This window comes from Pristiophorus japonicus, chromosome 15 (genome assembly GCF_044704955.1).
Source record: "Pristiophorus japonicus isolate sPriJap1 chromosome 15, sPriJap1.hap1, whole genome shotgun sequence".
NCBI classification, from domain to species: domain Eukaryota; kingdom Metazoa; phylum Chordata; class Chondrichthyes; family Pristiophoridae; genus Pristiophorus; species Pristiophorus japonicus.
In genome coordinates, this window is record NC_091991.1 from 115,363,221 (window position 1) to 115,389,145 (window position 25,925).

General features: G+C 45.4%; 1 protein-coding gene across 3 annotated transcripts in view; it reads left to right on the plus strand.

Annotated features, from left to right (window-relative positions):
* The window catches only part of rab11fip3 (RAB11 family interacting protein 3 (class II)), a 108,125-nt gene that overhangs the window by 50,821 nt on the left and 31,379 nt on the right, over nucleotides 1–25,925 (plus strand). For all 3 annotated transcript variants that reach the window (XM_070900857.1, XM_070900856.1, XM_070900855.1), the window contains exon 3: nucleotides 9,379–9,470. Coding sequence is in view for 2 of the 3 variants with exons in the window: in XM_070900856.1 (XP_070756957.1) it covers nucleotides 9,379–9,470 (92 nt within the window). In the remaining variant the exon portion in view is untranslated. The remainder of the gene's footprint in view (nucleotides 1–9,378; nucleotides 9,471–25,925) is intronic.

The following is a 25,925-nucleotide window of genomic DNA, read 5'->3' on the forward strand; positions in this document are numbered from 1 at the left end:
AATCGGTTCCAATGCCTCAGGAGTCCAAAGCCCTCCCTCCTGCACCAGCTCTCTAGCCATGCATTTATCTGCTCTATTCTACAATTTCTGTGCTCACTGGCACGTGGCACCGGGAGTAATCTGGAGATCCTGCTTCTTAATCTCCCGCTCCTAGCTCCCTAAAATCTACCTGCAGGACCTCATCCCATGTTCTGTGTCATTGGTGTCGATATGGACCATGACCTCTGGCTGGTCACCCTTCCCTCTCAATGTCCTGTAGCCATTCCCTGACATCCTTGACCCCGGCACCAGGGAGGAAACATACCATCCTGGAGTCACGTCTGTGGCCGCAGAAACGCCTGTCTGTTCCCCTAACTATTGAATCCCCTACCACTATAGTTCTTCAACTCTCTTTCCCCCACCACCCCCAGCCAGCTTTGTGCAGCTGAGCCACCCACGGTGCTGTGGACTTGGCTCTAGCTACACTCTCCAAGGGAACCATCGCCCTTACCAGTATCCAGAACTGTTAACCGGTTAGCGAGTGAGATGCACTCTGGACTCCTGCCCTACCTGCCTAGTCTTCCTTGTCTGTCTGGCGGTCACCTATTCCCTCTGCCTGCACACTCTTAAGCTGCAGGGTGACCACCTCCTGAAACATGCTATCCACGAAGTTCTCAGCCTCGCGGATGCAATGCAGTGAAGCCAGCCGCTGCTCAATCTCCGAAACCAGAGCTCGAGCTGCTCTAGCTGGCGACACTTCCTGCACACGTGGTTGTCCAGGACTTCCCACGTGGCACGGGATGTGCATTCCATGGGCCTGCCCTGCTATGCCTCTATTTATAAGATAATTAACTAAAGTTTTTAGTATACCCCTCTGCCCTAAACTTCAAGAGAAGAAAAGACAACAGCGATACTCCGTCCCTCCTTGATTTCTTTTGCCCGCTCTCCTCTGCTCCTGCGGCGCTCTCGGGCCTCCGCTGCTCCTTATACCCGCGCCACTCTCACTACATTTGCTAGTGCTCTTTAGTTGTGTCACAAAGTTTATGGCGCCTCTACTTTGCATTCATATGTCAACATGTACTCCTGTAACTCTGGGAAAGCTCACAATGATGAGGGAATTTTGTCATGTTTTGAATCTTGGCCTATTTGCTTTTAATATTGGAGGGGAGACTGCTGACATTTATTCTGCTGGAGCTGCCTGTATAAATACCCAAGGAACTTTGAAACCAACTGTGTTAAGATGGGATGCTTCATATGTTAATATTCTAATTGCAAGCTTGTTCACTGCATTTCTGTGAATGGTCAACTGAGTCAGTTTGTGTCTAGACAGACTTAATATCTTACGTTTTAATGGCAAAGCCATAGACGTAGATCAAAGTTAACCTGCTTAACTATCTCTGGATAGGTATTTTAGGAAACCTTTTTTGGATAGCTATTTATGTCATTTAATGACCTTGATCAAGGGGACGTGTAGGGTTATAATCCCAAAGGGAGTTCCTGCTTGCCAGTTCCGCGTCTCTCCACTGCAGGTCATGCGGAGGTGGTTTTGGACAGCTCTGGGGGACATTACAATCCCCTGTGCATTAAAATTATAAAACACCTGTTAGTCCAGGTAGTAGAGTTAGTGACATGCCACGTGGTGTCAGCTGTGGCTCAGTGGGTAGCACACTTGCCTCTGAGTCAGAGGGTTGTGGGTTCAAGGCCATGTTTCCCACATCACAACAGTGACTACACTCAAAGTACTTAATTAGCTGTAATGTGCTTTGAGACGTCTGGTGGTTGTGAAAGGCGCTATATAAATCCAAGTCTTTTTTATTGTATCCAAGGAGGGAGTGTGAGGTTAAAATTGGTGGCAAAGCTGCATACTGCTGTGTTGTATCTTGCCATTGATAATCTGTTACTTCTAATCAACCCATTCTTACTTTATAGCCTAAACTACAGCTTGATGAATGTTAATTATTTTGCTATCTGAGGTCTAGGAGCCCACAAGAGAGCTCATGTCATCACTCAGTAAGCTGAATACAGAAAGCAAGATTTCTGCTTGAATCCTGGGCGTGCTACAATACCAAATGTACAATTAAGGGATCACTCCAGATTGCAGGGAGTGGCTCTTGATGCTGAGAAACCGATTAAATAAGTAAAACCTAAAAAATTTCTTGTCTTCTTGAATTGAATGTTCTCCAGTTCCTCCCTTTAGTCTCTCAGGAAGCATCCTGAGGGATTTGGATGTGGCATTGATCCATGTTTTATTGCTGAATAACCAGGAGACACTACAACAGTATGGCAAACACTGCAAACCTCCCCTTTTTTTTCCCCCTCCTCCTTCCCAAGATCAGATTTTAATTCTATCTGCTTTAGAAAAGGATTTGAGTCGCGGATCTTCTGGCCCTGAGCCTAATGGTCAGCCGACTGACTTATCTGTCCAGTGAAATATCTTGCATCGGGATCTTTGTCCAAAAACCACAAGGTATTTGGGGTAGAAAATAGTTGCATCAAACAAACGCCTGTGTATCACAGGTCTTTCAGCTGACTGCCCATTTTGCAGTTATAAGGAGGCCATGCTTCACATCGAAGTACTGCTGTCTCTAATTTATCAATTGGAGGGGCTCTATTTGAACTTTCTGGTGCAACTTTTCACCAGTTTTTTTTTGATGGTTGTGTGGTACATAAGGCAAACAAGTCAGAGGTGGAAAAAAAAGAAAGACGTGCATTTATGTAGTGCCTTTCACGACCACTGGATGTCTCAAAGCTCTTTACAGCCAATGAAGTCATTTTTCAAGTGTAGTCACTGTTGTAATGTAGGAAATGCGGCAGCCAATTTGCACACAGCAAGCTCCCACAAGCAGCAAGTGATGATGACCAGATAATCTGTTTTTAGTGATGTTGGTTGAGGGATAGATATTGGCCGGGACACCGGGGTGAGCCTGAAAATGGCAGCTTTAGCACAATGCAAGCGTAGTATGCGTAGAATCACCAGGCTGGTAACCCAGAAAAGTAACGGACTTATAGTGCCACCAGAGGCACCTAGGCAATCACCTGCTCCAGGAGGATTGGCTCTACTGGGTGCCTTGGTAAAAAGTGCAGGCTATGGCAAAGCAAGTGGCTGCACCATTTTAAATTGTGATGCATTGATAATCTTCCCTTACCCTGACCACACTGAAGGTCCCGGGGAAACTGACTCAAGTTTGAGGACGCTGCTTGGAACTGACTGTGTTTGTGCAAATCATCTGAATGTGCAGTTCTTGTGAAGTTGATTGCATCCCATGATATAAACTGACTGTTGAAACCTAACCCAATTAAAAGGTATCCTGTGGTGTGCAGTATCTACTAGATTCATTGGAAATTGGACTGAGATACCAGGGGAAAAGCTCATCATAGGCAGTCCCTTGAAATCGAGGAAGACTTGCTTCCACTCTTAAAATGAGTCCTTAGGTGGCTGAACAGTACAATACGAGAGCCACAGTCCATGTCACAGGTGGGACAGATAGTTGTTGAGGGAAAGGGGTGGGTGGGGAGTCTGGTTTGCCACACGCTCTTTCCGCTGCCTGCGCATGATTTCTGCATGCTCTCGGCGATGAGACTCGAGGTGCTCAGCGCCCTCCCGGATGCACTTCCTCCACTTAGGGCGATCTTTGGCCAGGGACTCCCAGGTGTCAGTGGGGATGTTGCACTTTTTCAGGGAGGCTTTGAGCGTGTCTCTGTGACGTTTCCTCTGCCCACCTATGGCTCGTTTGCCGTGAAGGAGTCCTGAGTAGAGCGCTTGCTTTGGGAGTCTTGTGTCTGGCATGCGAACAATGTGGCCTGCCCAGCAGAGCTGATCAAGTGTGGTCAGTGCTTCAGTGCTGCGAGTGTCGGCCTGGTCGAGAATGCTAATGTTGGTGCAAGGGGAAAAGCTACTATTTTACAGACCAAACAATTACAAATATTAGTGCAGCCCTCCCTTACTGGTCACTTGTTTAAGGGAAACATTGTAAGTGTCAGCAGTTGCTTATAACTATTCCGGTCATCTCCCTGCAGTGGCAGCCAGTCAGTGCCTCTTCCCTACAGTCAGGAGTTTCTGTCCATCACTCCAAATGAGTTGGATCACAATGGTTGTGCTCCTTTCAGCAGCAAGTTCAATATGAAATGAACCGTAACCCTTTTGGGATCTGCTGGTATTTTTTAAAAAACTACAAAATGTTCCACTGGAGTGAAAATCTTAACAATACAAACAAACTATGGCCTTTGCTGAGGGACACTGATGCAGTGATGGGTGTTGCCATTTCTCCCTTGATGTTCAGTACTGTTTGTTAGCCCGAGCGAGGTAAGTTGGCCTGGGCTTTGTGTGTGGGAGAAAGGGGCTAAGACCCCTGCTATGTGAAAATGCAGCATAGAATTTATAATGTCATTGACACTGTACTATCCAGGGGTGTTTGAGGGAAAGATAAATGTGTGTGCATTTGTCCTTTTTGTTTTGGCACCCTACTGCTCCTCTGCTAGTTATCCCTAACTTTACTATTAGTAATGTGATCCGAGTGTGATGGGAATGGCATTTATGGACAATAGAAATTGCAGAACTTCAGTGACACAGGGATCATCGGTATCTTGGGCAGTGAACCATGGAACTCCCATCCCCTCACTTGGGCTGATCTGACAAATGAAATCCAGTCTTTACTGCGGCCAGTGTGATAATTTCTGCTCTGTGGATGTGGGAACGGTTGTCGCACTAGTATCTGACAATAAGCCAGTGTCGTGTTTTATAAGCATGTTGCAACGCTGCATTGTCTGTATACAGGACCAACCAGGAGGGTTAGAGTAACAATAATTGTACCAGTACTGCCAGCTCTAAGTAGGTGATTGGGCGAGAGTCGTGCATTGGGAGTCCATAGCATCGCAGTACTTTAAAAGCATTATGTTTCCAGTGTAAGGCACTTGGAATATTAACCTATTTGCATGCCAGTCTGAATAAATGTATTCACTTGGTGAAAAGTAGCTCTCCCCAAATGAGGGGTACGAGTAGGTGTAAATCTGTACAGTGTGCGATTGTATAAACTAGAAGGTGGTGAGTGAGGTGAAATGGGACTATTGAGGGGAGGGAAAGAGCGAGTGAGTTGGGGGTGTAGGATCACGTAATGCAGAGTTACTTCATTTTGGGTGTGTTTAATATATAGGGACATGACGCACATTGCAATCCTGGATCGAGTTTTATTTCTAAAAGTTCTGTACAAAGGATGGCAGTAACATGATGCCCATCGCTGGATATTCTTCTAACTCTCTCACTGCATTCAGTATCTGTCCCCTCCCCCTTGCTAGCCTTGTTTGTGGATGGAGTGAGAGGATTGATAGGTCTTGACCCACAAGTTGAGAATGCTGCCCTGCACATTGTTGATATCCAGCTGCAAGGATTCTGAATGCCTTTGTTCAAGCGCTGTGTTTGAGAGACTGGGAGGTTAGTGAAATACCAAAGGATTGGAATGGAAAGCTGTTATTGTGCCCATGATGGTACGTTGCATGTGGTTTAAAAGTAATGTAACTTCACTGTTGAGCATGTAGTTGTCCTTATTAAGAAGCTAGTCTGTTTTGAACATCAAAGCAGTGTGCACTGTGGGAGGCTGATTGCAAGGCTGCCACTCCGACTGTTGCATGCACTAATAGTTTGAGCATGGCCGAGGGCTGTATGCTGTATTGTAAACCTTGCTGCCTAAACAAATTCCAGTCTATTATAGTGCATGTGAGAGTGCAGCATGTTGGGGGTTGGTGGAGGTAGGGGCCAAGAGGGTAGTGACATCAAGCCTTTTAAACTTGCATTGTTAATGGTATTAATCCTGAAGTCCCTGCTCTCTCCTCCCTGCCCCCACCCCCCACAAGTATGCTGAGCAAGTTTTTTTAAGAGAATGCTGCTCAAAGTGTAGGCACACATAACTGAGTTAAATTGGTTGTTGCTATGTCCAAACTAAATTGCCAAAATTTATGGATGAAATCATTCACCTACAGCTTGTCCTTTTTAAAAAGAGCACCCCCCCCCCCCCCCCCAAACCCTCCATCCATTCATAATTTGTCCCATGGTTTGTAACTCCCAGCATCTGTCTTTGTCCCTCTTCTCTATCTCTCTCCCTGCCCTCTTCTATAAGTAATGGTTACTGTGCAAGGATTGAATTCCAGAGAACAATCCTGACCTGTGCTGTGCATGAAACTTCACTGATATTCTTTGAGTCTTTTGATTTGACACAGAATAACATTCTATACAGCTAATGCTGCAACTATGCCCCTGGGGATAGCTTAAGCGATTAATAACTCTTGCGGTGTCCCGGATGTCCAGTTCAATCATGAGGGTCCAGTCCCTTGTACTGGATGCCACATCCTAGGTGAAGGCTGTAGAAATATTGGCGACGAGAATCACTTTCGGAACCATGGGACTGGATTGGTTCACAAGTTGACCATGTTGACATACGGTAAAAGGAGGAACTTGTACAGTGCCATATCATGTTTCCCATATCCTATTTCTCAGAAGTGTCCCAAAGCGCTTCATATGTAATCAATTACTTAGAAATAGAGTCATTGTTCAGCAAAGTCCCACAAATAGCAATGAATTTAATAGTCAGTTAATCTGTTTATGGTTGTTAAGGCCAGGACACTGGGAGAGCTCTCTACCCAGTTTCATTGGATCTTTAACACCTATTTGAAGCATTTTGCAGAAGCAGATGGGGTTTCAATTTAAATGCGTCATCCGAACACACAAAAATAGGAGCAGGAGTAGGCCATTTGGTCTCTCGAGCCTGCTCCGCCATTCAATAAGATCGTGGCTGATCTGATATTGGTCTCAACTCTACTTCCCTGCCCGCTTCCCATAACACTTGACTCCCTTATCGTTCAAAAATCTATCTATCTCCACCTTAAATATATTCAATGACCCAGCCTCCACAGCTCTCTGAGGTAGAGAATTCCAAAGATTCACGACCCTCTGAGAGAAGAAATTCTTCTTCATCTCCGTTTTAAATGTGTGACCCCTTATTCTGAAACTATGGCCCCTAGTTCTAGATTCACCCACGAGGGGAAACATCCTCTCAGCATCTACCCTGTCCAGACCCCTCAGAATCTTGTACGTTTCAAAGGGTGATTTCTTCCTATCGCACTGAAGTGTTGACCGAGAATAAGTGCTCAAGTCCTGGAGTGGGTCTTGAACCCACAACCTTCTGACTCTGACGATAGTGCAAAACTGATACTTGATGGCTTTTCATTTCGTGTTTTTTTTTCTGATTTGCTTTGTAAAGAATAAGGATACTTCTCCAGTTATTAGAATCTTAATTTGTAGTGAAGTGCGTTCCCTTAAATTTACCTGTTGGAAATTTAAAATCTATCTTTTTGGTTCTATTTTTCTACCGTGCATTGAAATATTCCAGGTTTACCTTTATCTGTGCTGGTGAATATTTCACATACCTCGATGAGTTTTCTCTTGGCTGGCTTTTCTCTAGATTTAAGCTTCTTAAATCTCTCCTCAGCTGATCGTGGTTCAGCTTCTCACTGAACTCTTTAATGAATTGTAGCTTCCATAAGCAGACCCATGCCCCTTGCGATTGATCATTGCCATGAGTGGGAGTACCCTTCCCTTTCTCTAGCAGTCAGTGAATCTCATCCCTCAAACTTTACTTTTTGGCACATTGTCATTTGCTTCTGCACCAGAGGGTGGGACTTTTTTTGGGGTGTGTGTTCATAAGGCGAGGGACATCATTACTGGGGGAAGGATCCATTTTAGAACATGAGGAAACTGGTCACATGAGGCTTCCAGCAGTCTGATTATTTTTACTTCTTTGTGGCAGAATTTTTTTCCAGCTCTGTTTTTGTTCCAGTTCAGTAGTTTCCTCTGGTTGAATTCATTTTTCATTATTCCCTGACTAGTTCACTATTAACAGCTCATTTCTTCCTATAGTGATCTGATTTGTGTTGACATCTTTGCCCAATTTAGTGACAATTGGCCTTTTTTTTTCATGTTCCCTTGTCTGTTAACGATTATAGAATTGCACTGAGGCAATTAAACAGTGCTTGAACTCAATCCTGCTGCCGGGGGCATTGCTATTACCCCTGCTGCTGTTTTCAGAACCAAATGTGAAGAGTGCCTGCCACCTCACACAAGCATCCTGACTCTTACCAAAATGGTGACTGGACAGAGGCCAATCAGCCCACCGTGTCTGCCAGCTCTTTGCTAGAGCAATCCAATCCGAAACTAATCCCAATGCCCTCAGCTCTCCCCATCGCCCTCTGCTTAAAATATAATATTTTCTCTTTAAGATGCAATGGTCGCTGCCTCAACCACTCTCTGTGGCAAAGCATTCTGTGCCCCAACTGCCCTCTTGTGTAGAGAAATTTCTCCTAACCTTTCTCCTCACTCTTACTAATTTTAAATTGATGACCCCTCATCTCCAACCAGAGGGAGTAGTTTATTTCTGGTCACGCTATCAAAACCGTTCATAATTTTGAACATGTCTATTAAATTTCCTCTTAATTTTGTGTTCGTGTGGGGTAGTACTAGTATCTCCAGCCTCACCTCATAACTACAGCTTCCTATCCCTGACATAATCTTTATGAATCTACACTGTGTAAACACTATGGCTTTACTGTCCTTTCTATCATGGGTACCCAATACGACACACCAGTACTTCAACTGTCGCCTAACCAATGTTCTTTACGCTGCGATCTATACAACAACAGTTATGAACAGTTCCTTTTAACATAGAAAAACCTCCCTGGACATTTAGAGGCATAATTTTTTTTTTTTAATGGATGCTGAGCCAGACATCAAAAGCTCAGTCAAAGGTTTGGGTTTAAGGTTAGAGTGATGGGTGAACATGACTTGGTGCCAGGTAGGATACATGATGGAGTTTTGGATGAACTGAAGTTTACGGAGGATGGAGGAAGAGAGACCAGCCCAAAGAGCATTGGACTTGTCGAGTCTGCAGGTGACCAAAGTATGGGATAAGGGTTTCAGCGGCAGATGGGCTGAGGTAGGCGCATGGGTGGGCGATGTTGTGGAGGTAGAATTGGCGGAAACGCAACTGGGTCAAATAGGGTGCTGAGGGTGCAAATAGTCTGTTTCCGTCCGAGACAGTGGCTGGAGAGGAGGCTGGAATTGTTGGCAATGGTACAGCGTTTGTGGCAGGGTCACAGATGATGGATTCAGTCTTCCCAGTGTTAACTGGAGGTAATTGTGGCCCTTAAATTGACAACTGTTGTTGTGGAGCAGTCGAGAGGTAGGTGTTGTCCATTTATATGTGGATGCTGATCATATAATCTGCAGATAACCCTGACTTATAAAACCTGTAAAGTTATTGGCCATTCTTGCAGCTCAACAGACTGTGTGTGTGATATCTACCCTGCTGTGTGATAAAACCGAGAGGATTAATGCTTGTACTTGTGTTCCTGCAGATTCTGACAGCCAGAACTATGATGCTGGATTTGGGAATGAGGATGATGTGCTGCCCTGCACTGATGGGTTTGAGGACTTCACCTGCTTTGAGGCAAGTACATGATTGGCGCAGCAAAATCTCAGCTTCAGTCTTGTATTTTTTTAAATGTTCCCTGGTGGTTCAGTTAGTAACTACACTACGTCTCAAATTGACGTCACAGACCAACAAAGCTCCAGGTTTGATCTCTGTTGTTTAATGAGTTGTCAGTTTGGCGCTCTCACTTGGGTCAGAATGTTGCAAGTTTGCCATCTGTACCAGGATTGGGTCAAAAGATCTAAGTTCTGCCTTTTTTTAAATACCTTGGCTTGGGCAGTAGTGGTGCCACAACTGATGACCTGTGCTCTACTGTTCTGGCTATATCCCAGCATTCTATTAGCTTTAATTGCTTCCCCACATTGTCTGGATATGGAAGTGATATATCTACTATTCTCGACTCTCCCTGTGCTCATTCAGTTCTGTATGCATACATCCCTTTTTGATCCAAATGTAATACTTTACATTTTATGTTAAATTCCGTCACCATCAATATTCCCTATTTTTATATCGGTAAATATGACCATCTAGCAATTGATTTTTGGTTTTCAGGTGATCTGTACAGATTAAAAATGACCAATTTCAACCCCTCTGAGGGTATGTTGCTGTTCTTTAAAACTTATTTCACTTAGAAACATAGAAAATAAGAGCAGTAGTAGACCATTCGGCCCTTTAAGTCTGCACCACCATTCAATATGATCATGGCTGATCCTCTATCTCAAAACCATATTCCTGCTTTTTCTCCATACCCCTTAATATCTTTTGTTTCTAGAACTCTTAAATATATTCAGTGACTTGGCCTCCACAGCCTTCTGTGGTAGAGAATTCCACAGGTTCACCACTCTCTGAGTGAAAAAATCTCTTCTCATTTAGGTCCTAAATTTCCTACCCCGTATCCTGAGACTGTGACCCCTTGTTCTAGACTTCCCAGCCCTGCTCCCATAGAAAACATAGAAACATAGAAAATAGGTGCAGGAGTAGGCCATTCGGCCCATTCTATGAGTTCATGGCTGAACATGCAACTTGAGTACCCCATTCCTGCTTTCTCACCATACCCCTAGATCCCCTTAGTAGTAAGGACTACATCTAACTCTTTTTTGAATATATTTAGTGAATTGGCCTCAACAACTTTCTGTGGTAGAGAATTCCACAGGTTCACCACTCTCTGGGTGAAGAAGTCTCTCCTCATCTCGGTCCTAAATGGCTTTTACCCCTTATCCTTAGACTGTGACCCCTGGTTCTGGACTTCCCCAACATTGGGAACATTCTTCCTGCATCTAACCTGTCTAAACCCATCAGAATTTTAAACTTTCTATGAGGTCCCCTCTCATTCTTCTGAACTCCAGTGAATACAAGCCCAATTGATCCAGTCTTTCTTGATAGGTCAGTCCCGCCATCCCGGGAATCAGTCTGGTGAACCTTCGCTGCACTCCCTCAATAGCAAGAATGTCCTTCCTCAGGTTAGGAGACCAAAACTGTACACACTACTCCAGGTGTGGCCTCACCAATGCCCTGTACAACTGTAGCAACACCTCCCTGCCCCTGTACTCAAATCCCCTCGCTATGAAGGCCAACATGCCATTTGCTTTATTAACCGCCTGCTGTACCTGCATGCCAACCTTCAATGACTGATGTACCATGACACCCAGGTCTCGTTGCACCTCCCCTTTTCCTAATCTGTCACCATTCAGATAATAGTCTGTCTCTCTGTTTTTAGCACCAAAGTGGATAACCTCACATTTATTCACATTATACTTCATCTGCCATGCATTTGCCCACTCTCCTAACCTATCCAAGTTGCTCTGCAGCCTCATAGCATCCTCCTCGCAGCTCACACTGCCACCTAACTTAGTGTCATCCGCAAATTTGGAGATACTATATTTAATCCCCTCGTCTAAATCATTAATGTACAGTGTAAACAGCTGGGGCCCCAGCACAGAACCTTGTGGTACCCCACTAGTCACCGCCTGCCATTCTGAAAAGTACCCATTTACTCCTACTCTTTGCTTTCTGTCGGACAGCCAGTTCTCAATCCATGTCAGCACACTACCCCCAATCCCATGTGCTTTAACTTTGCACATTAATCTCTTGTGTGAGACCTTGTCGAAAGCCTTCTGAAAGTCCAAATATACCACATCAACTGGTTCTCCCTTGTCCACTCTACCGGAAACATCCTCAAAAAATTCCAGAAGATTTGTCAAGCATGATTTCCCTTTCACAAATCCATGCTGACTTGGACCTATCATGTCACCTCTTTCCAAATGCGCTGCTATGACATCCTTAATAATTGATTCCATCATCTTACCCACTACCGATGTCAGGCTGACCGGTCTATAATTCCCTGTTTTCTCTCTCCCTCCTTTTTTAAAAAGTGGGGTTACATTGGCTACCCTCCACTCGATAGGAACTGATCCAGAGTCAATGGAATGTTGGAAAATGACTGTCAATGCATCCGCTATTTCCAAGGCCACCTCCTTAAGTACTCTGGGATGCAGTCCATCAGGCCCTGGGGATTTATCGGCCTTCAATCCCATTAATTTTCCCAACACAATTTCCTGACTAATAAGGATTTCCCTCAGTTCCTCCTCCTTACTAGACCCTCTGACCCTTCTTATATCCGGAAGGTTGTTAGTGTCCTCCTTAGTGAATACCGAACCAAAGTACTTGTTCAATTGGTCCATGTGCACAGATTGATGAATCTAGGGTGCCCCATTTTCAAGCAGATCTGTAGGATGTGATTTTCTGTATAGCAGCGTGCACGGACCCTGTCACAACTGCCTTGTAGCGTAGCTTTCCTTCATCATTTTCAGTCAGGCATGTTGGCTCTCTGCCCTCTGCTCGCCCAGTGGCTGCAAATCTTTCTGTACACTCGATCTGGAATCCTTCCCAGACCAAGTTGTTTTGAGAAGAAAAGACAAACGGGGGCTTGTTCCAGACTGAGAGCTCATTCCTCCATTCTTCACGTGCACTCGGCTTCATGTATTAGCTCTAATGGTTGGCTCCAATGGACAGGCGGCAATGTGCGCACGCTGGCATCGATGTTCTGTGGCTGGTTTATGTGGGGCACAGGTACAGCAGTGTCAGTTTGAGTTGGTGGCATAAATTAGAGCCACTGTACACTCTCGAAGGGCAAACTGGAGTTTAGAGACTGTGGGCCCAAAATTGCTCCCCTCAAGGTCCATTGGTAATGGGGTGGCAAGGCCTTTCCGTCTGGGGGCAGACAGATGGGGTGACCTATCAGAAATTGCCCCCCAGGCCAGGAGCGACAGAAAAGGGTTCCCACCCCATTGGCCATGCATCGACCCCTTACTGCCTGGCAGTGACCCCTTTCTGCCCCGGGAGGGAAATTTCCCCGTGGGAGCAGAGCGGCCATCAGTCAGTGCCCCCAACAGCTTTTCCCGGTGGAAAGCTGTAAGTGGCTGGGCGGCGCATCCGCCCTTAAAGGGGAGGGTGTCCGCCGCAGCCGTCATTTTATTTTAATTGTCGGCTGACTCTGAAGTCGGCCCGACAATGGCGGCCAGCGGGCAGCCCAACATCCCCTCTTGGGTACCAGGCTGCTGGCCCGGCCGAAACTCTCCCTGGTGGCCCAGTGGGCGCCACTAAAGTGGCCACAGAGCTCGCAGAGGCCGTCCCCTTTAACTGAAGGGGAGTGATGTCACTGACGTGCTCAGCGCAGCGCTGATGACACCGCCTGCCTTCCGTCCCCCCTCCCAACCCACTTCCGCCCTTCAGCCATCCCAAACAACAATGCCCGGACAAAAAAAAAATTGCAGAGGCCAATTTCCTGCTGTTCTCCACCTCCTGGATTGGGGGTGGAGAATAATAATTTATTTTGAAGCGTGCGCCCCGTTTGGGGCGGAGGGCAATTTCGGCTCGTGTGTCGTCCAGCTCTGCCCATTTGAGAAATGGTCAGTTAGAACCTTTACTGATTTTTTTTTAAATTGTAGCAAGTTATTAAAATGCATGTTTAAATGTGTGACTTGTAGTATACTTTCTCATTGGCACTCTGACCCTGCCACATTTAGTAATTCTTACCAGTCGAATCCCTGACCGTTTTTGACAGACTATGTTGAGATTTTTTTCCGCGGGGTGGATTTGGCAATGACTCTGCAGCACAATTTTGTACTGGCAGTATCTCGTAGATCTGCCTTGATTGCCGGGGGGGGATTGAATAGAGAAAGGGAATTCTGTGCAGATCAGCAGTAGCAAAAGCACACTTCCATCCAGCTAGTGGCAGCAATTTGTGACTTGACTTGGAGTTCTAACCCTCCATTGGGCTGTTAGTGCTTGGGTGGGTTGCTTGTCCTGGCTTAGAGCTGGTGTGTCCAATCTGCAACCTGTGGGCTACATGTTACCCTTGAGGCCCGTCTGTTTGTGTCGGGAAGCCCTGGTAACTCTGCTATTTACATTAATATTTATTTCTCTGCTGGTTCCCCATGTTTACAAAGTAGTGCACCAAAGGGTTCAGATTGACGCATTAAAAACAACTTTTCAGTATTTTCCTCAATAGGTTTGTTCACATCCGCAAGTTGAGTTGTATGAAAATCAATGAGAACGAAAATTTACATGTTATATGTGGCCAGCAGGGGTCCATGGTATACAACTCATTAAGATGAAAGCTTTGGTTAGCTAGTGCTGACTTCGAAGTTTGGGGAATATAAACACCATCTCTGAGCCAGGCAGATTAGAAGGTCCCAGGTCTGTTTGCACTGAATTAGTTGATCTTAAATGGTTTGGGTGCTGTTGCAGAGGGGATCTGCTGCAGTAGTGGTGCTGTGCAGGGTGCAGCTGTTGTTGTGCTTGAGGGTGTTGCTCTGCTATGGTGAGTGGAGGTGTCCTGCAATGTTGCTGCTCTTTTTATGGGGCAACGCTCTCCCTTGCTAACCTTCAGTTACACACATTGCTGCTGAATGTGAGTGCAGGAATTTTGGGATAACTATGAAATGGATAACCTGGCTGTTCAAGGAAGGGTTTCAGATTTGCAAACAAACCGTTACAGATTGTGGTTCACCTGCAGTCTCCTGAATAATTCAAGTTGAGCCTTCAGACCTGACTCGACTAACTAAGCCGTACACTGTTTTGTTTAACTTCTTCACTCCTGTCAGCTGTTTGCACATCTGTGACTGCAGCGGACAGCCGCTGCACAGCCCCCAGTGACTGCAGTGCACAGCCACTGCACAGCCCCCAGTGACTGCAGCAGACAGCCCCCACAGAGAACACTGGGTGATATTTAGGAACCGAGTTCACAAAGGCAAGTGTTTCAGCTTTAAAGGAAATGGCTGAGAGAGAATCCCGGGGAGCTATGCAGCATGGTATACTGTATAGGAAAGGGAATTCTGGAACAATATTTCACATTGTAGGGAAATGGGGCACAGGGTCTTGAAAGGCAACTAAAGGACTGAGGCTGCAAAATTCTTCATCGAGGAATTGCCACATGGAGTAGACTTTTGTCCCCTAATGCATCCGTTAAATCCTGTCCCTCCGGCCCCTAACTGTCCCATCGAAGCCTGTCCCTGCGGTCCCTAACTGTCCCATCGAAGCCTGTCCCTAACTGTCCCATCGAAGCCTGTCCCTGCGGTCCCTAACTGTCCCATCGAAGCCTGTCCCTGCGGTCCCTAACTGTCCCATCGAAGCCTGTCCCTGCGGTCCCTAACTGTCCCATCGAAGCCTGTCCCTCAGGTCGCCTAAACCATCCATTACAGTATCCAGATGCATTTGAATGTCTCCGGGTGTGTGCTTATTTTTTGTCTACACGACCTTGGCTAGTGGATTACTTTAAACATTTCTCACCTTTTTTAAATATAAATAGTTTTTCCTAATTTCTGTTTTTAAAAATATTTTAAGTCCTTTGCTCTTGCTATCCTGACTTTAATTTCCTTCAAGAGCCCGCCCCTTCCATCATCTCATCAACTGGGCCTCACCATCAATGCCTCCATTGGTGGTGAGCCTCACATCGCCCTACTGCATCCAACTGTCTTGGCACATGTTGGGCACTCGTTTAGCCACTGTGGCCCAGCCCCTTGGGCTCCCTTCCTGATTTCCAGAGCGTTCTAAAGGCCTTTTCACTCCGAACCCCTCCCTTCTTTCACTACAACACATGTCCACACCTGTTACCTATTGCCCTGTAAAGTGCTCTGCTGTTTTTTTTGCCCATGGAGAGTGCTGTAGAAATGTAAGTTAGTACAAGTTCTGAGTTTACCTTCTCTAGACAATTTAGATGGAACAAATTGCAATTTTATTGAACTTTTCGTGTCCTCGGGTCATCTCCCTGCACTCTCAGCCGATGCCCTCTCCCTGCATTCCCAACCAATGCCCACTCCTAGCCAATGCCCACGCCCAGCCGATGCACTCTCAGCCAATGCGTTACTTTGGAAGTGCAGGCACTATTGGGCAGGTGCAAACAACGGCCAGTTTGAGCTCAGTAAGGTCCCACCAGTTGCAGTGGAATTAATTTAGTATTTTATATACCTGAAGTTTCCATCCCCACATCTTTAGGGTCTTCCCTCCAGACTACCGCTGGAGATTCTTTAACCTTTCGTATCTCATCCTTGCACTCTTGGGATCGTCTTGTTGCTCATCTCTGTCCCCTCTTCGAAGTGTTGGGTTGCGGAATAGCGACCAAAACGGACTAAACCCAGCGCTGGAGTGTGATCTGCCCAGTGCACTGTAAAGTCCCAGTATAACTTTAGACTTGCACTCTGGGTCTGGCTATATATCCCAACATCCCATTTTTTTTTTAATAGCTTCACCACGTTGTGTCAGCGCGGAAGCTGATGAGTCCATTGCAACTCCCAGGCCCTCCTCACTCTCTCTGGGATAATTCAGTTTCACTAGTTTTCTTTTCCCCAGGCAGTATAGCTCATGAATAAAAATTCTGGGTATATTATTTAGGCCTGAAGTATCCCCTGTTGGGCTACACCATACCCAGCTCTCAGTCCCTGCCTAACACACTCCTGCTTGCTGACACTGACGGGGCGGGGGAAAATAGATTACAAATAGCTGTGGTTATGTTTTGCACAGAGATACAACCGGGGCTATGCTTTTTAAAACCATTGCAAATGGACACCAGTGACGGCAGAGTGGTCGCAATGTTCACTTGGTCCTCCTTCCTCAGGACAGACCTCAAAGTATGTAATTGCACTGGACGAGAATTCGTGCATTGTGAGAATCGGTTGTGCAACCTTCAACCTCATCAAAAAAAAACTATCTTTTTGTTGCTTTATTCTCTCCTTTCATGAACTGTTCTCTTTATCTGTGTGTTTCCTGTTGTCTCCCGCAACAAGTCCGTTCCTACCACAAGTACAGCTGATTTACCTTGCAAAACCAAAACGTTGAAGATAAAAGTTGGAAATATGGAAATATTTCCCCCAATTTTTATCTTGGTGTTGTGTTGCCGAATAAATATTGAGCTGAAAGTGCAGAGCTATTCATGGCTTTGGAATTTTCAGGTCAGATAATTGGGCAGCTGGTTTGGCCTCAATGCCAAGAGCCTATAAACAGGCAGAAGCAGCCCGAGCCGGAGTTCCATACTGTAGGGAATCTGTATTGGAACAGGGCAGCTATATTTCATCAGCTCACTGAAACTTGGTGTCAAGCTCCTTATTGCAATTCACATGAATGATTTGGAGATGCTCTGATAACGTGAACAATCGGTTACGCTGGTGCAGTTGCTCTGTTTATGTAAATTAAATCTCGGGATGTGGGCGTCACTGGCAAGGCTGGCATTTATTGCCCATCCCTAGTCGCTCTCATAGCTGTTTAATACAGCAGAGTGGCGTGCTAAACCACTTCGGTGGGCAGTTAGTGTGGACTGGAGCCGCGTGTAGGCCAGATCAGGTAAGGACGGCAGTTTTCCTTACTTGCAGGGTAATGCTGAACAAGTTAGGTTTTTATGACAATCCAACAGCCTTATGGTCACTTACTGAGCCCAGCTTTTTATTTCCATAATTATAAATTTCCTTCAAATTCTCAGTCATGGTGGGACTATTAATTCAGTAACGTAATCAGTACACTACTATGTCTGTTTTCTTCCCGGCATGACATCGGGAAGGGGCGTGAGGAGTAGTAGGTGCAGCTGTGCTTTGGTTCGCAGGGAATGTTGTTTTGTGTCCATATTAGTGAATGGGGGCGATCAGTTTGGGATAGACACTGGAGAGACTTGGGCTTTTCAGCCTTGCAAAGAGGCCTCTGGGTGGTGATCTTGTAGCGGGCCAAGTCAATGGTATTGAAAAGGTAGATCCAGTAAAGGAAGTAAAATTGTAGGAGTAGTACAAGAGGTCACTGCTTCTAGCTAGTAAACGTTGAGTAGGTTTTCTTCAGCGATCAATATATAGAATGGAGTCTCTGATAGTCATTGTGGAATGCCTGGATTCATTTAAGCAGCAACTGGATGATGCAGTGAGGGAGCTGTAGGAGCATTGTGGATGAAAGCAAGAAAGAAATTTGCATTTATATAGCACCTTTCACAGCCACCGGACATCTCCAAGCGTTTTACAGCCAATGCAGTAATTTTAGAGCGTAGTCACCGTTGTAATATGGTGCACCGTTGTGCACAGCAAGCTCCCACAAACAGCAATGTGATGATGACCAGATAAACTGTTTTTGTGATGATTGAGGGATAAATATTGACCAGGACAGGCCAGGATGGTTGAATTGAGATGGACTGAATAACCTTCCTCATCCATCATTATCTTACACTGGCACGTGATGTAACAATTTATATTGATTTTGGGAGTGATCCAACCTCGCATTGTCCAGGTAAACGGTGTCAAATTTAAAACACCTGCAGTTTGAGTTTCAGAATAGTCCTGGTGAATCTCTACCAAAATGTACTGCTGGGTGTATGGAAAATTGTTTTGCAAACCTTTGGAGAGAGATCATTCCCAGAGGTGCCTGTGTTATGGTGATATTCGACCCAAAGCAATGCCATGGTGTTTCTCGGTTCAATTTGCAGTGATGAATCATCTGTTTGTTTGCAGTTATGTGTAAATTGATTACTGACTGTGAAAAGAAACTTGGAAAGAGCTACAGAGGCAGAAAGAGATGATGATGGCAGTGCAAAGCAGGTCCACAAAGCGAGTGTCAGATATAGATGCCTGGGCAGAGACCCCTTGTCACAACAGGAAAGGACTCATTGCTGTTCCCTCTGCTTGCTTTGTGGCACATGCACACACGTACAAACATGCAATGCATTTGTCCCTATGGCTGGAAAGAGGAATGGGTTTTTTAGTTCCAAGCTGAGCTTCAGTAACAAACTCCTGCATGATCTTGTCCGTCGTTTCTGAGCTGTGCTAATCTATATTGCAGTGATCCCATTTCAATTGACTGAAAAGATGCCAAAATGTCTCTTAACATGTACAGAAAACCCCAGCATGAATGCTGTACTTTGTTGAAAGGGTTGTATATTTTACTTAGTAGGTGGTGTCTAACAGTGAAATGTGGTCAGATTATTCTCTCTAGTTTCGGTGTGATGATGGCATGTTAAAATAGAGGCTGCTCACACAACCAGGAAGTGCCTTTCTGATGAGTTAAAGTCACATAACACGGAGTTGATTTTTGATACTCGATGAAATATTCAAATGGGGGGGAAACTGTAGACGGGAATACTCCTCCAGTAACTTGCAACCCAGATAGTGGCTGCATCTTCTGGGATTCATGTGGTCAGCACTGTGAAATTCAGCATGTGCATAGAGGGGAGAGGGGAAGACAGGGAGTGAGTCAGCGCTAAGTGGTTGGGTGAGTTTGTATTTCCTAAGTGAATAAGTTGTAGAAAGAAAATGTACTGCAAGAAGATACAGTTTGCCCAATCACTTCAGCTCTGTGACTTCAAACTGCCTCTGGCTTTCTTGCAATGCAGAGGCATAGTACCATCTGCAAGGGCTGTAGCTAACGATTTCAGGTCCTGCCAAATGAAAAATTGTTAATTTATTTTAAAGTCGCAAGGTGGGTGGTATCGTGTCCTTCACAGCTGTAATATGACTGGCAATAGATCTTGTTCGAGTTAAAACTTGTTTGATGTATTTTGCATGTTGCAATGGGAATGTGATGCTGGCTAGCGTCAGTCCTGGTTTGCATATCCCTGTACAGTACAACAACCTTTGTGTTGGATTGATGTACAGAGATTCAAACACAGCAGAGGAGAAACGGAAACCTTTGAACATTTCCAATAAACCCAAGAAAGGGTGCTGCGAGGGCTTAGATTGGCCATCTCGCTAGTAATGTGCAAGGTATTTTTCTATTTCTAGAGGTAATGCCAGGTACTTGGAGAGTGGATGTGTGAGAGCAGTGGGATTGACTCTACATAGTTCTAAGGGAGGACTTGTACTGGTAGTGCTGTGGTGTGCTGCATGTACAGATGTGGAGTGAGTTGGGGTGCATGCAACTGTGGGCTTGCACCCCTAAACTTTCTTGTTTACATAAGTGGCTTCCATACTGAAATCGACTGGAAACTGATCAAATTGTCAGGAAATGTAGAAACGAGAGCAGAGGATACAACATGAGATTTGCAGAAAGTTGCAATGGGTTATGCAGGTCAGGTGGGCACATGGGCCATGAAATGTTAAGAGAATTGTAAAATACTGCACAAGGCTAAAAAAAAGGTGGGCATAAATATATCCTTTTTTCATTCTGGTGATGTGGGTGTCACTGGAAAGGCCGACTGTTATTGTCCATCCATCCCAACTTGCCTTTGAAGGTGGTAGTGGGCCTTTTTCTTGAACCGCTGCAGTCAGCGTGGTGAAGGTACTCCCACAGTGCTGTTTAGGTAGGGAGTTCCAGGATTCTGACCCAGCGACGATGGAGGAGTCAGGCTGGTGTGTTGACTTGGAGGTGATGGTGTTCCCATGTATGTACCTGCTGTTTATCTCTTTCTGGGTGGCGGACGGTTGAATGATTAAACTTTTGTCAGCATAGGGGAACAGTAACCTGTGAGTAATGCGCATATTGCATTAAATATCCAGGCCGTGTGGTGCAGGTCAATATTAGTCTAGAAAGGTTATGCTCAGCTTAGGCTTTCTGATACACTGGGCAATGTACTCACTATGTTCAATTTTAGTTAACCCATCACCAAGGGGTCACTTACAATTCAGGCTGGACACCAATATTTAGATACTTCATGACAAGTGTGTGATTGTTTGCATCACAGTTCAGTACTCACCTCATACTCTGTCCATTACAGATCTCCCAGGATTAATTTTTGGTCTAAAATGAGTTGTGTATTTTGAGTGTGTCGCATAGACTGCTAAATAATCTTTTAATCAGCAGTGTAAAATCTTACATGGAGGAAGATGTCTCTAGAATGCTGCACAGGATTATTGGGTGCATTATTTTTGGTATTTAAAAGTATGGGTTTTGAGTTACATTACATGTTTGGAGTGCTGAAATTTAAGCTGTTTGGGAATTTTTCTGTATTTCTGTTTTGAAGGAAGCTCCTCTTTTCTTCCTGTTCTCCATATTACACCAATTGTTGTCACAGGAATGTAAAAGGGACTTCCTTAATATAGAAGCATTGAAAAATTCTCCTAGCACAGTCCCTTTGCTCAGTACGCTCTGAGACACTGCTACAGGAAGGCCTGGCTGCATTGTATTTCACGGGTTGGTCAGCTGTTGACAGTTCTTGATTCATCGCATGGCCAAGACTAGTCTAAGGCACTGGTTGAATGGGAATGTGCAGTAGTTTTGGACATGTTTATGGTGAGTGAGTGTGTGTGTGTGTGTTGTATGTACACCGCTGTCTCACTGATGCATTGACGTCTTTGTGTTGGGTGGTACGGTACCCTGTGTGAGGTTGGAAGAAGTTCTTCACTGAGTGCGAGTGGAGGAGAACCTAGTTCATCCGGTACAGGACTAATGTATGATCAGAGCTCTGACGTACAGCGATGGAATAAGACTTTTCCCACTATCTTGCGGACCAAATTTCCCTGATTTCATTACCCCCACCCCCCCCGCAAGCCAGTGGCCCAGCCTATGGCCGTTGTAGTAAGTAAGTGTGCCTAATGCCTAGACTGCTGGTCTTCAGCTGTAGAGAACTTGTGTCCCACTGTTGTGCTCCTGAGTGTGTCATGAGTTACTGTTTCCACTGCCTAGAAGTATTTTATTGTTTTTATTCAACCAGTTATGTACTCCTGTACTGCATAATTAGAACTTGCAGGAATTCAATCACGCAATTGGAGAGACTGTGGTTGATTGCTTACACTGCTTTATGTAACATTTGAATGGCAGTAAAAAGCTGCTGTCGGAAATGCTGCAGGAAACTTATTTTAAAAAAAACAAGCGTGAGACAGTTTGATATTTGAAGAGATTCCACCTTTCATTGCATTCTTTCTCATACTCCGCGATCTCTGGCTCGAGTTTGATCACTTCTAGACTAGGGCAGAGAAGGTGCAGGCTAGAGACCGGGGCAGAAAATGGAGGTCTGACATTTTTGTTCACTGATGGAAGCCGGACGACCGTTGCAGGATTCTAACTCTATCTTCACTGTGTATATTCAGCATCGTGTGTGGATAAAAATGTTACTAGCGCCCTTGCAGTTGGCAAAGTTGTTGCACAAATGTCTGAGCACTTGCACCCTCATCCAGCTGAAGTACCCGGTGCTGTCCTGATCGAGGCAGTTTGAAGTGTGTGGAACAGGCTGGGCTGTGTTGACATGGATGCCCGCTCCTTGTTGCTGCCCATGTGTACATGACTGCCTGTGAGCGGAAGTAACTGGTCATGGCCGAGGCCGGTGAGGCACCGAGCGACCGGTTAGAACCTCCCTCCAGTCTAAATGAGGTCGTCAGAAAAACATAGTGCTGATTGGCGGGTGTGTGCACAGGAATTACAAGTCTCAGCGTTCTGCTTGAACTTTGGACTTGACTCGCAAAGGTGGAATCAACATTGGGAAGCTAAGGCTCAATTGCAGTACTTTAACCGTGTGTGTTTGTACTGAGGACGTCAGGGAAAGGTAACCATAGGACCTGGCAGCACCGATGCCCTGTGATCCAGGTTTGGTTTTAATATTACTTGTCCGGTTTTTATCCGCAATCTGGTGTGCAGTGCTCTGAGAAATATGAAATCTTCAACTACTTCATAAGAGCTGCGTGTTGTAGGTAGTGTATAAAGCAGGTGTTTGTGTACTATGTTGGCCTGTTTTTATCGGCAGGTATTTTTAGCTCATTTGATGTAGGTCGAGCTCAGGTGATTCAAAGGCCTTCTCGTCCTTGAGGCCTAGTGTAGAGATTTCTCGGTCAGTGGGGCCAGGTCTTGAGACCGTCTTGTGACCAATCCCAAGGTTGACTGGTTATTGATCCTTGCTTGTGCTTCTATAGGGAAGGGGGGTGGGGGGAGAGGAGAGAGATGACAGGACTAGCCTTTACACTGTTTGACAGCGTGTGGATTGTGCTAGTGTCACAATCTGCCCTGACAGTCCCATAGACTCTTCCCTGTTTTTGCTAAACTGATAAAGTAACAAAATGCATGTGCTGCTTCACCAGGACCATGGTTTCAGGAGGTTGCCTGCTCCCGTCTGCTTATTGTTTGACTTTGTGTATGACTTTGGGACCATCCGTGACTGTTGGGATTCTCACACTCCCACTTCCATACGTTGGGAGCGTATCAAAGCATTTTCTAGCTATGGAGTAAGAATGGTTTGGTTCTCTTCCTGTCTGCCAGTGATTGGAGCACCATGTGTGGTGCTGAGCTAAAGGCCTAGGTTCCAGTCCATTAAATCTGCTCTTTGTGGATCTCGGCTGGGGTGCTGGTGCTGCAATTGACCTCCATGACTTTAGGCTTGGAGAGAAGAAAAATAAATTGGATTGGGTTCTTGCTCGCTATCCAGTGACCTCTTGAAGGGCAGACTTGGATGTTGATGAGGACCGAATCATTGCAGTGCTTTCCATGATTGAACTCCCTAGGCTGATAGGTGAAGGATAGCTGCTTGAATGAGGTGCTGGCACAGTGGAATTACATCCAGCATGTATTACCCAGCCTGGAGAAATTGCAGGGAGAAAATGTTGAAGGAAGGTAGTGAAGAGTGAGCTGTGGTGGAATGGAAACCATGTAAGACAGTTGAAGTTGAGGTGGAGGTCTGTGTCACCGGATGCTGCTGCCCTGTGTTGCAGTAAATGTGCAAATGCACTGTTGGAATAAGATGCTGACTGTTCCTCCTTGAATTGATTGGAGAAGGTTTATTACTGAACTCTGTGCCCTTCACTCTGCTACAGCAGTGATCACCTTTGTGCTGTGACACTTCAACGTTCTGCTGACGGTGGTTTTCCAATTGCTGACTTTGGATCGGACATGGCATCAGTGTGGCAGCTCGCTGCATCTATAACCACTTCAATTCTGCCATCGGAGAGGGGGAGTCGGCTTGGGGTGTGAAATCCATGCTGGCAAAGAGGCATTGCACTGACTGAATTAAATAATATTATGGTGCAGGCCTTAATTGGGCTTTCTATAATTGTCTCCTTTTTCCTGAGCACCTGAAATCCTGTTCATACCCCATCCTGAAATCCTGTTACATAAGAACGTATAAGAACATAAGAATTAGGAACAGGAGTAGGCCATCTAGCCCCTCGAGCCTGCTCCGCCATTCAACAAGATCACGGCTGATCTGGCCGTGGACTCAGCTCCACTTACCCGCCCGCTCCCCGTAACCCTTAATTCCCTTATTGGTTAAAAATCTATCTATCTGTGATTTGAATACATTCAATGAGCTAGCCTCAACTGCTTCCTTGGGCAGAGAATTCCACAAATTCACAACCCTCTGGGAGAAGAAATTTCTTCTCAACTCGGTTTTAAATTGGCTCCCCCGTATTTTGAGGCTGTGCCCCCTAGTTCTAGTCTCCCCGACCAGTGGAAACAACCTCTCTGCCTCGATCTTGTCTATCCCTTTCATTGTTTTAAATGTTTCTATAAGATCACCCCTCATCCTTCTGAACTCCGAGTAAAGACCCAGTATACTCAATCTATCATCATAAGGTAACCCCCTCATCTCCGGAATCAGCCTAGTGAATCGTCTCTGTGCCCCCTCCAAAGCTAGTATATCCTTCCTCAAGTAAGATGACCAAAACTGCACGCAGTACTCCAGGTACGGCCTCACCAATACCCTATACAGTTGCAGCAGGACCTCCCTGCTTTTGTACTCCATCCCTCTCGCAATGAAGGCCAACATTTCATTCACCTTCCTGATTACCTGCTGCACCTGCAAACTAACTTTTTGGGATTCATGCGGGGGAAGAAAAAGGGTCGTTCAACCTGACTGCCTGCCTCTCTTCCGCTCTTACATCCGAGCCAGGGTGTCCCTGGAGATGGAGCACGCGGTGTCCACCGGTACGCTCGTGGCCTTCCGCGAGAGGTGGGCGACCGGAGGGACTGGAGTGCATCATCACGCCCGGCAAACAAATTTTAATTTGATATTACGTTTTAAAGTTTAATTTGTTTTAATTGCCGGTGCTTTTGGTGTCCCCCTCCCCTTTTATAGGGGGCACTGGAAAAAATTTGATTTTAGCGCCCAAAAAAAAACCCAAAAAAAAGAAAAACACAAAAAAAAAGAAAAAAAGGGCCTTGTAAATGTCTGCTGTGTCATCCAGGGCGGGTGGCACGGTTTAATCTTTTTTTGTTTTACAGGTAGACTCTAAAAGAGTTTCATGCACAAGGACCCCCAGGTCCCTCTGCACCGCAGCATCTTGTAATTTCTCCCCATTCAAATAATATTCCCTTTTACTGTTTTTTTTTTTTTCCCCAAGGTGGATGACCTCACATTTTCCGACATTGTATTCCATCTGCCAAACCTTAGCCCATTCGCTTAACCTATCTAAATCTCTTTGCAGCCTCTCTGTGTCCTCTACACAAACCGCTTTCCCACTAATCTTTGTGTCATCTGCAAATTTTGTTACACTACACTCTGTGCCCTCTTCCAGGTCATCTATGTATATTGTAAACAGTTGTGGTCCCAGTACTGATCCCTGTGGCACATCACTCACCACCGATTTCCAACCCGAAAAGGAGCCATTTATCCCGACTCTCTGCTTTCTGTTAGCCAGCCAATTCTCTATCCATGCTAATACATTTCCTCTGACTCCGCGTACCTTTATCTTCTGCAGTAACCTTTTGTGTGGCACCTTATCGAATGCCTTTTGGAAATCTAAATACACCACATCCATCGGTACACCTCTATCCACCATGCTCGTTATATCCTCAAAGAATTCCAGTAAATTAGTTACACATGATTTCCTCTTCATGATTCCATGTTGAGTCTGCTTGATTGCACTATTCCTATCTAGATGTCCCGCTATTTCTTCCTTAATGATAGCTTCAAACATTTTCCCCACTACAGATGTTAAACTAACCGGCCTATAGTTACCTGCCTTTTGTCTGCCCCCTTTTTTAAACAGAGGCGTTGCATTAGCTGCTTTCCAATCCGCTGGTACCTCCCCAGAGTCCAGAGAATTTTGGTAGATTATAACGAATGCATCTGCTATAACTTCTGCCATCTAT